At 46.6% G+C, this 11494-nt stretch overlaps 1 protein-coding gene across 1 annotated transcript in view; it reads right to left on the reverse strand.

Annotated features, from left to right (window-relative positions):
• Positions 1–7837: 7837 nt before the first annotated feature.
• Positions 7838–11494, reverse strand: part of Psmb5 (proteasome subunit beta 5) — a 9321-nt gene continuing 5664 nt past the window's right edge. The window contains exon 3 of the mRNA XM_004646652.1: positions 7838–8335. Within this exon, the coding sequence (XP_004646709.1) occupies positions 8049–8335 (287 nt within the window). The 3' untranslated portion in view covers positions 7838–8048. The remainder of the gene's footprint in view (positions 8336–11494) is intronic.

Genomic DNA, 11494 nt, shown 5'->3' on the forward strand with positions numbered 1-11494 from the left:
TCAATTCCCGGTTCTGCCAAAAGAAAAGAAAAGAAACAAAGACAGGGTGGGGAGATAGTTTAGTAGAATAAGTGCTTACCTGGCAAGCACAGGGTCCTGAGTTCAATCCCAAGGACTGCAAAAAAGAAAAGAAAAAAGAAAGAAAAGGGAGAAAAAAGAAACCAAAAGTAAGCAAAATAAAACATAATAAAAATTAAAGATAAATGCAAAGAATAGTGAAAAAAAAAAAGAAGCAGAGAGGGCAAAGATAGATACCACACATTATTATGTGTGGAAGTGACAGAATTTTTTTTTAAATCACCATTTGGGGGCCAGGGAGACAGCTCAACAGTATAAGCACCTGCCTGGCAAGTGCCAGGTCCTGAGTTCGATCCCCAGTACCACATGCATGTGCATGTGCACACTTGTGTGCACGCACACACACACACACACATACACACACACATTTGTCAAAGAACAGTGTAAAAACCAGGGAGAATAGCATAGTCACATGATCTCAAATAATCATTGTGTTAGTTTAGAAGGCCTGCCATAAGAAAATACTTCCAGGGGCCGGGGAGGCCAAAAAAAAAGGAAAAGAAAATACTTCCAAATCTGTGTGGCCTATTTATTTATATATTTATTTCCTTATTTATTCTTTTTTTTTTTTTTTGTGGAACCAGGGATTGAACTCAGGCCCTGTACTTGCCAGGGAAGCGCTTATTCCACTGAGCCATCTCCCTGGCCCCGTCCTTATTTATTCTTTAGACAGGATCTCACTGTGTAGGTCAGGCTGGCCTGGAACTCCCAATCCTCCGTCTTAGCCTCACAAGAGCTGGGTTTGCAGGTATGCACCACTATGCTTGGCTGGAGGTGTTCATGATGGAGCACATGCCCACAGCCCTTTAAGTAAGATGTAGAACACAGCTGAGCCCAACAAAGAACCATCCTTGGACTTCTTTTTTTCTTCAGCACTGGGCATTGAACCCAGGCCCCTGTGCATGCTATACAAGCACTCTAATACCACCTATATCCCAGCCCAGGTTTGTGGTGCACACCTGTAATCCTCAGCACTTAGTTCAAGTAGTAGCACTTGGGAAGATGAGCATTACCTCACTGAAGATGAGTTCAAGTCCAGCCTGGGGTACATAGCGAGTTCAAAGCTAGCCTGAACTACATAGCGAGACCCTGTCTCAATCAATCAATCAATCAATCAATCAATCAATCAATCCATATATACATACATACTGGGGCTGGTGAGATGGCTCAGTGGTCTAAAGCACCAACTTAGAACAAGCTTAGCAAAGCACAGGGACCACGGTTCAATCCCCCAGCACCACATGCCAGCCAGCCCCGCCCCCTGGTGGGCTCAGCTGGCCACCCACCCACACACACACACACACACACACACACACATAAATAAATAAAATTTAAAAAAAAATAAAATAAATAAATACATACATACTACATTCTCAGTCCTTTATTTATTTTTATTTTTATTTTTTGATGGAACTGGGGATTGAACTCAGGCCCTTATGTTTGCCAGAGAAGCACTTATTCTACTGAGCTATCTCCCTACCCCCCACTAGTCCTTTAAAGGTTGTTTTTTTTTTTTTTTTTTTTTTTTTTAATCTTGACACAGAGTGTTGTCATCATTGAATTTTCACTCCATCAGCCTCAGCCTTTCAAATGGCTGAGCTTTAGGCATGCACCATGCCCTGCTGAATCTGACCCATCTGTACACTTTTCCTCTTGAGGTGATCCCAGGGGATCTGGGCTGGGTCTGTCATGCTGGTTTAAAACTCAACATTGTTTTCTTTTCTAAAGACTAAGCTGTGAGTATAAACTTAAGACTCAAGCGAGACCCAGGGATTACAAGCCTTTTCACCCACCCTGGTGCTCCCAGGATTCTCCTTAAGCAGGCAGCAAGGCATGCCACCTATGTGCAGGTTAAACTGCTATGTAAAGAGAGACTCAGAACAGTGTCAAACCGTGTGCAAGGGGAAGCCTAGCATGCACAGGTGTGTCAGACAGTGATGGCTTTGAGGCTGGGTTGAAAAAAGAGCTGACGTGGTGCAGATGCACTGCTTTGACCTCGATCCCCTGTGGACAGCACATATTTCTTCTGGGATCCACTTCTTTCCCCTCAGACCCTGATGCTCAGTCTTCCTGGGTGATCATGGCTCCTCCGTCCTTACTTTATTTTTTTTTTTAATTTTTTTTTTGATTTTTATTTATGTGTGTGTGTGTGTGTGTGTGTGTGTGTGTGTGTGTGTGTGTAGCCAGTTCAGCTCACCAGGGGGCGGGGCTGGCTGGCATGTGGTGCTGGGGGATTGAACCGCGGTCCCTGATGCTTTGCAAAGCTTGTTCTAAGTAGGTGCTTTAGACCACTGAGCCATCTCTCCAGCCCCTCCGTCCTTACTTTAAAAGCCTTTGCCCTGATGTGTGGTGTGGGTAGGTACAGAAAGAAAGTGGATGAGGTATGTATATATGTTGTGTGCAGCCACGGGAAACAGACATTGGGAGAGAGCGCCTCTGCGTGGCCCTAAAAATAAAATGTTCTAAGGTTAAGAATCTGAGCCCAGCAAAAGATTGTGGCTGTAGTTCCAACACTCCAGGATGCTGAGGCAAATACAGCCCAGAATTCAGTGACTTAGCAGCACTCCTCCCCCAGATAAAAAGTAAAAAAAGGGCCATAGGCAGCCCAGGTGCTTCGCTGAGTGTGAAGGCGATGGGTTCAACCCCCAGTACAGCAAAACCACCACAACAGAAGTGCCAGACCCAGCATGCTGTCTCATTTACCCTGCTGCTGTTAGGAGAGCTTTCTGCATCTGTCTTCAGCCTAGCTGGGTCGAGAAGGGAGCTGGGAGGGAGCTCAAACCTTCTTTGTGGCCGTGCATAAGTGGTGCAGACAGGGAGAGATCCCCGTGGAGTGTAAGTGGCCGTGACAGTGTGGGGCAGCACACAGAGAGGCACGTGTTCATTATATACGGCTGGAGAAATTATCTGTCTCCAGGGGGATGTGTTTCACTGTGCATTAACTCCGAGCCACTTCCTTCCTGTTGCTGCCCACTCCCCAGCGCTGTCCTTGTCTCCTCTCCCACTCGTCCCTTTAGCAAGCGGTGCCGTCAGCATCTCCATCCATCTTTGCTGCCACATCCGCGTCCCCCTGCACTTTGCTCAAGCTCACGCTTGCTGTCTGGGAGCTGCTTTTCTGTTCCCGCCTCTCATTTATCTCCTATTCTCTCTCACTCCCTTCCTCCCGTCCCATCTGTGTTTTCCTCTGTAGTACCAGCTTTGTGGGGCCCCTACAGCTAGCAATAACCTTTTCTTGTTCCATTACAGCCCATAAGGAGTGCTTAGTTTGATTGATTGGTTTTTATTTAAATTCTGCAGAAGAAAGAAAAGATATTTATTTATTATTTTACTCTTTGGACCCACGGCCTTCCACCAGCTGAGCATGAGCTCTGGCTCTGACCTACACCTTAGTCCAAAAAGGGGTACTTTAATAAAATGAGAGCAGAGAAAGTAGTTGAATAGTGGGAGGCATCTGAAAAGGTTGAAATTATGGTGTCTTATTTTCTTTCTTTTTTGAGTCTCACTCTAGGCTGGCCTTGAACTCACCATGTAGCCCAGGCTAGCCTTGATTTTGTAGCCATCCTCCTGCCTCAACCTCCCGAGTACTGGGATTACAGTTGTGTGCTACCATGACATTTATTTTCTTTCAAATAAATCTGGTCAGCTGTTCATGGCCAATGACAGTTTAACTTGGATTATAAAGGGTTAGTTAGGCTTGGCACCTAACTCAGAGGCAAAAGCTTCTGGGAGAAATGAGTTGAGCTAAATAAACCCAAGAGGGGAGATGGCTCAGTGGAATAAGCGCTTGCCTGGCAAACACAAGGGCCTGAGTTAAATAAACCCAAGAAGCTGACGCGGATAGAATTTCTTCTGCCTGACCCACTAACAACTGCGAAAGGGACATTTTAGGAATGGTTGCTATTGAAATGCTTCAGTGGGGCATAGCCCCTGGAAGCCAGAACTTAGCACGGAGGTCAGGCCTGGGGAGCTGTGAGGGTGTGGACAGTTGGCTGCTGGGAAACGGGGGCTACTGGGGAGAGGGCAGGGCAGCAGCTGCTGATCAGAGCAGTTCTGATCGCTGTGTTTGCTCTCCCTTGCCCACTGTAATTAAAGCCTTCCCCACATGAGTCAGGCTTCCTAAGGAAACTAGAATTTACCAAAACTGGCAAAAAACAAACACCAAACAGCAGAAATGCTTGGTTGCAATGTATGTATGTCTTAAATCACAAAGCAGTTAATTGTGTCTTGAGGTTACTGGTGCTGGTCAGTTTTACAGCACCTAATTTCCCATTACAGCCCTGGTAGGAGGTGCTTTTCTAACAAGACAAGCAAAATAAGAGAAAATAAAACTACTAAAAGTGCTCACCACAGTAGGTGTGCTCAGTCTCCTCCGGGTTCCCCCAGAAGTGCCCTCCACCTTCTCTTTGTGTTCCCTCCATCCTGCCTCTTCCCCAACAGATACCAGTGTCTTTCTTCCTCTCAGAGGATGTGACCTTCCACTCCCCAAAAGGCTTTAACAGTGCTGAGTTGGCTAGCTGAGACACACCTTCTGGTTTTGCCTAAAGAGGGACCACTCAGCGACTCTTCTGTTCCATTGTCTGAGCTGCCCCTGTCACAATCTCCCTCTTCCCCAGCCCTTGCCTACCTTTCCAGTTTCCCTCGCATGCAGTGGTATACCCACAGCCCTCCCTCGCCTGGTGCTGAGGCCCATTTATCTGCCTTTAGCCCAGTGTTCCCTGCTAGCAAGAGAACGCTTGGGGCCTCTAGGAGTGTTCACTTTCCTTTTAATCTGATTAGTCCCATCACCTACCCAGGAGCCAGATTTTGGTGTTACTGAGCTATGTGTGGAGGGAGGAGAAATTGTCAGACATCACTTAAAGAGCCCTGTCCCTTGGACGCCTGGGAACTGCCATGAGAAATTAATCTTCTAGCTATTTAAGGTAATTTCTTTTCCATCATCCTTTGTCAAGAAGACTGTACTGGGAAATGAATCTGAAGGGAGCCTGTGAACCGGCGCTCTCCGCACAGCACATCTCCCCAGTGCTGTGCGGCATCCATCATCCCCACACAAGCGGAGGCGACAGCGCTGCAAAGCCAACTCTCGCCAAGTGCCCCACAGCAAGGAATCACACATGCACAGGGTGGAGAGTCTGGGCCAGGGCCTGGCAGATCTTCCTCACCTCTGCTCTATTTTCTTTCCAGTAAACCTACCACAAATTCATCTCTTCCATTAAATTTTTTTCCGAGTACCAGGAAGGCAGAACAGGAATGTGGCAGCACAGAAGGTAGGCCGGAGGTTATGCCTGTTCTCTCCTGAATGCGAGAGTGGTGGCGCAGAGGAGGCATCTACATTAAACAGTTAGGCCCCTGCCAGAGTGAGGTGTGAGACAGAAGCAGGCAAGCTCTTCTTGGCTCCAGCCAGAATCACTGTTCCTGGACTGAGGCTCTCTGGGATCATGGAAGGAAGCGCAGCTTCAGTGCTCTTCCCTTCCAAGGCTATGTCCCAGGGCACTGGTTTGCATGCGCCCCTGGGCCTCCCAGGTAGCACCAGGTGTACAGTGGAGGGGGTGCAGGGGAGCTGAGGGCATGGCTGCAGAGTGAAGTTCAGTGGCTGAGGTCCTGGACTCAACTCTCTTTCCAGGTCTGCTTTGACTTATTTTAGGTACTGGGATTTTTCCTAAGAGCTCATTAAAAAAAAGAAAGAAAGAAAGAAAGAAAGAAAGAAAGAAAGAAAGAAAGAAAGAAAGAAAGAAAGAAAGAAAGAAAGAAAGAAAAAGTGTTCTACGTAGGATCTGGTGCCACACACCTGTTATCACAGACACTTAGGAGGCTGAAGCAGGGGGACTGGTTTGAGACACAGCTGGGCAATTTAGTGAGACCCTGTCTCAAAAAATGAAAAGGCCTGGGAGGCAGCTCAGTGGTTAGCTGTCCCTGGATTCAAGCCCTATTACCATCAAGGAAAAAAAAAAGCATTAAGTTTTTGTTTAAGACAGGAAATCACTATATAGTTCAGGCAGGCTGGCTTTAAAGTCATATGATCTTCCTGCTTCAGTCTCATAAGTGCTGGGATAACAGGTGTGCACTTTTTTTCTGGACACAGTCTATTTAGCGGAGGCTGACCTTGAACTCACTGTGTAGCCCAGGTTGGCCTCAAACTCATGACAGTCCTCTTGCCTCAGCCTTCGGAGTGCTAGATCCACCATGCCTGGCTGAAAAGTACAGTGCTAATTTTTTTTAAATTTTTTCTTCTTGCAGTACTGGGGATTGAACTCAGGACTTTGTGCTTGCCAGGCAGGCACTTATGTGGCTGAGCTATCTCCCTGGCCCACAATACTAATTTTTTAAAGGCTATACAAGCCAGTGTCCTAAATGAGAAGACCACACCTACACCTGCCACACACCTAACCATGTGTGTGTTAATGGTCCACCCAGTAGGAAGAGCTGTCACAGCTCCTACTTCAGCTGAAGAGTCCCCTTATGGCTCTGTGTTCGAAGCTCCCTGACTCCTGATATACTTTTCAGTAAAATGAATCTCCTAAGGCACAAACCATTTGTTTTCTAAACTTTTTTCTCCTGATCTCACTAATTCCCAACTTCCCTGCATTTGACAAATGTAATTAACAAACCTCCATCAGCTCCTGGCCGACAGCCCTCATCAATCAATACAAGGACTGCATGGTTGGAGGAGGAAGGGAAGGTAGTAGCAACAGCAGAGGGAAGAAGAGGCCTGACACCCCACCCCACCCGCATTTCTAGGAATGCCCTTACAGCTTTTTAGCCTTAAAAACATGACACTGGGTTATCCCAACAAACACTTTCTTCTGGCTAAATAAAGTGGTCTTGGGGCTTACGGGTTAGCACAGTTAAGCACCTGCTTGGGCAAACCCAGTCAGGTGCAGGGGACCGCTGTCGATCCCCAGCTCTACATGCCTTACTATGCTGCCTTTAAGACAGCCTGAGCCAGCCAAAAAAAAAAAAGGGGTCTCACTGTGTCCTCCTCTCTGGGGCTTTTTTTCTTCCAAAACTGGGGATTGAACTCAGATCCTTGCACTTGCCAGGGAAACGCTTATTCCACTGAGCCATCTCCCCGGCCCTCTCTGGGGCTTTAATGATTTCTCCTGCCAGTCTCCCCTATTTCCCTCATCTTTTTAACAGAAGTCCTTGCCATCTGCTGCCAGCATAGCCTGGGCAGCCCCAGTGCTGAGTGTGACAGATCAGCGTCCCTCCTTGCTCAGCAGGGCCTCTTCCCACCCACACACTCCAGTGCCCGTTTTTTTGCTGCTTCTTGCCTGGGAGGCTACAAGCTCACTCTCTCCCTGCTCCACTGCAGTGACACACACAGCAGAGGGCCAAAAGGACAAGACTGCCAACTCGGTCACTACTGCTTTCCCATCCACTCCTTTGTGCTTGCTGGAGCAGTGTCCCAGTCTTCCTTTCACGATTTGCTTAGGATCCCAGCTTTACTGCCTCATGCTTTGCTGCATATAATAGCCACCTCCCCAGCCCGAGTCCGGGATGAAGGCTTTTTCCTCGGCAGCCCCGCCTGGTACAACCCTGTGCGTCTTTCCACCTCATCAACTTTCCATCTCTTTGCAAACTGATTTGGAAAGTCTCCCCCCTTTGTTATTAGCTTCACGAGTGGGGACATTAATGTATGCACTAGACAATGTCTTCACACCACTATTTCCTGTAATTACAGTCTCTTCCCTCCCACTGTCCTGGCTTATTTGACTGTAAAGTGCTTGGAGGAGGGACCATGGACAAAAGACACAACACAGGCTGAGGTTGAATAGTGAGTAGTGTAATGTTAACATCCAGGAAAGTAAAACAAATAGTCACCTCTGCAGCAGCTCCTCAACAACTGGTAACACATAGAAGTCAATGTTCTAGAGCCTTAAAAAGTACTGCTACATCTGAGGTTTCTTCCACTATAGGATGGGGTGACCAATGACAGTCACCCCAAGAAATGCAGCAGTCACATCCACCCTTTTTCAGGGGAGAGATCCACTATACTTGTCATGCAGCTCAATCACATTGTCACTGGAGACCCGGATCCAGCCGTCCTCCCGCACATGGTAGAGATTGACCCAACCTCCTGAGTAGGCATCTCTGTAGGTGGCTTGGTAGATGGCTCGACGGGCCAGGTCATAGGCCTCCTCCACCTCCAGGTCATAGGAGTAGCCTCGATCCATGACCCCATAAGCATACACAGAGCCAGAACCCACAGAGAAGGCAGCCCCGGAGATTCGGTTCCCTTCACTGTCCACATAGTAGAGGCCTGGAAAAGGAGATGAGATTAGCAGGAAAAAATGACACGGCTCTGACATCTAATTAATCTTCAAAGGCAGCAGTTCTCTATTCCTCTTGAAACCAAAGGGAAACCAACATAAGCACCAGAATACAGGACTTCCACAAAACTACTCAGGAGGTTGAGGACAAAAGGATGGAAAAAGCTGCACTTGGTGTGCACACAGCTCCCCACAAGGATGCAATCATCAGGTTCTGTATCATGCACTAACACACAAAACTTAAAGGGAAAGTGAAAAAATAATTTGGAAAAAATTGTGAACCAATTTAATATTAAAGCTCATATGGGGCTGGGGATAAGCTCAGCAGGCGCACACTGAAAAAAGACTCATATGATGATATGCCTGTCTGGAAGAAAGCAAGTATAACTTAAATTTCAAGCATAAGACTTCAGGTATTATGGGAGACACTGTTAAAACTGAATTCTAGCCTGGTGTGGTAGGACATGCCTATAATCCCAGCCCTTGGGAGGCTGCGGCAGGATTGGGAGGCCAGTTTGGGTTGAAGTCCAACCTGTACTACATAGTGACGCCCTGACTGAAAAACAAGACAGGGCCAGCGATACAGCTCAGTGGCGTAAGCGCCTGCCTGGCAAGACGAAACGAAGCCAAGCCAAGCCCGGTGCACACCTTGGGAGAGTCCCTGCCAGTGAGCCAGCCTAAGGCACATAGTGAAATCCTGTCTGAACAGACAAGACCAAACCAAACCAAACCAATCCCAGCACTCAAAGAATTTGGACTCTGCAGGATAAGATATGCACCACACAGTAGGAAAATAAGACCTTCAATTTTGTTTTTGTCTTTTGCACCACTGGGTATTTGAGCCCAAAGCTTCATACATACTAAGCATTTTCCTACATTCCTAACCCCTTTTCCTTTGCAGTAGCCCCTAATTTAGGAATATCTGAGCTGTTTGGTGGAACCAGGGATTGAACTCAGACCCTTGCAATTGCCAGTCAAGCACTTATTCTACTGAGCCATCTTCCCGGCCCCCTGAGCTGTAAACTTTTACAGGTCTACAGTGCAGAATTCACTTCATCACACTTAGGAATGAATCGGACTTATATATGTTCTCTCAGCACAGAACTCATTCTTAAGTTGAAGATTTAGGGGCTGGTGAGATGGCTCAGTGGTCTAAAGCACCCAGTTAGAACAAGCTAAGCTAAGCTTAGCAATGCACAGGGACCGCTGTTCAATCCCCCAGCACCACATGCCAGCCAGCCCTGCCCCGTGGTGGGATGAGCTGGCCACACACACATACACACTAAATTAAAAAAAAAAAAAAAAAAGTTGAAGATTTACTATATTTTGAGACAGCGTCTCACTAACTTGCTCAGTCTGATCTCTAAACTGCAATCTTCTGTCTCAACCTGGAGTAGCTGGGATTGCAGGCGTGCACCACCATATCCTAGAGTTCCTTATCTTTTAACATATAATGTATTTAGTGCAGGTCTACAGGATCTCACTACACAAGATCGGACTTGTAGTGAGCCTTCCCGTTTTTCAGCCTCCCAAGCACTGGGATTACAGGCCCACGTCACCATGCCCAGTCTCAGCACGCCCCCAGGACAGGGCCAGTGCAGAACCAGTCCCTTCAGTCCCTGTGTCTGCTTAAGCAGGTGCTTTAATCTGCTGAGCTATCTGGATGGCCCTTCCTAGAGTTCTTAATCATATAATAAAGACATTTACTGTTGCATAGTCACATGCTGACTATTAAGTAGCTGAAAAGCTAGTAACACAAGTTAAATAGTATTTTGAATGTGAGTTAAATCACATATGTATGTATGTATGTAAATTTTTTTTTGAGTCAGGGTCTTTTTTTTTTTTTTTTTTTTTTGACTGACATTTTAATTTTTTATTTTTTGAACCAGTAATCAAACCCAGGACTTCACACTTGCCAGGCAGGTGCCATGCCACTGAGCTATATCCCCAACCCTGAGTCAGGTCTTGCCATGCAATTCAGGCTGGCCTTGAACTTGAAGTGATACTTTTGTCTCAGTTGCCCAAGTGCTAATAGGCAGGCACTACCATGCTTGAAAAATGAAATATATTATGAAATGGAATTTTTTAATCTTAAAAGCTTAGCTGATGGGGGCAGTGGTACCCACCTTTAATCCAAATACTTAGGACACTGAGGCAGGAGGGTCATTGTGAGTTCAAGGCCAGCTTGGGATACACAGTGAAACTCTATCTCAAGAAATTAAAAAGCAAAAAATTTGGCTATAGCTGGAGATGGTGACACCCTTCTACAATCCCATCACTTTTGAGAGGCTGAGGCAGGAGGACTCCAAGTCTGCAAAAGTCACCTGGGCCATTTAGTGACTCAGTGAGACCCTGTCTCTTAATTTTTTTAAAAGGGCCAAGTGATGTAATTTATTGCACACTCCTTGGGTTTAATTCTCAGTAGAAGGAAGCAAGGGAAGGAAGGCAGGCTGGGGATGTGGTTCAGTGCAAAAACCTTGGGTTTGATTCCTAGTACCAAAAAAGAAAAGAAAACAAACAAAAATAAGGCTACATAAAATTTAAAATTATGTGTATGAAGACTGGGGATAACTGGGTGTAGTGGTACACACCTATAATCCCAGCACTAGGAGGCTGAGGCTAGAGGAACACTTTTAGTTCAGGCCAGCCTGCACTACAAAATGAGCTCAAGGTCAGCCTGAACTTCACAGTAAAACCCGATCTCAAAAAGACTCAAAAAGACAAAAACAAAATAAGGCTGGGAATTTAGCTCAGTGGTAGAGTGAGGTTCCCTAGCACAGGTGAGGTCCTGGGTTCAATAACCAGAATGGTACAGGATAAAAATTGTTTTTTTGTTTTTTCTCTTTGAGACAAGGTCTTGCTGTGCAGTTCAGGCTGGCCTCGAGCTCACTTTGTAGCCTAGGCTGGTCTCAAACTCTCCTCCTGCCTTAGCCTCCCAAGTCCTGGGATTATAAGCATGCCCCACCATGCCCGGCTGGGTAACAATTATGGCTCATGCTTCCATTCTACTGATAGTATAGTACAAATGGCGGTACACACCTATAACCCTACTATTCTGGAGGTGGAGGCACGGGGATCCCATGTTTGAGCCCAGCCTGGGCAACTGAGGAGCTGGCAAGACCCTGATTGAGACAGAGAGAAGGGGGGAG

The sequence above is a fragment of the Octodon degus genome, unplaced genomic scaffold (assembly GCF_000260255.1).
Source record: "Octodon degus isolate 3935 unplaced genomic scaffold, OctDeg1.0 scaffold00276, whole genome shotgun sequence".
NCBI classification, from domain to species: Eukaryota; Metazoa; Chordata; class Mammalia; order Rodentia; family Octodontidae; genus Octodon; species Octodon degus.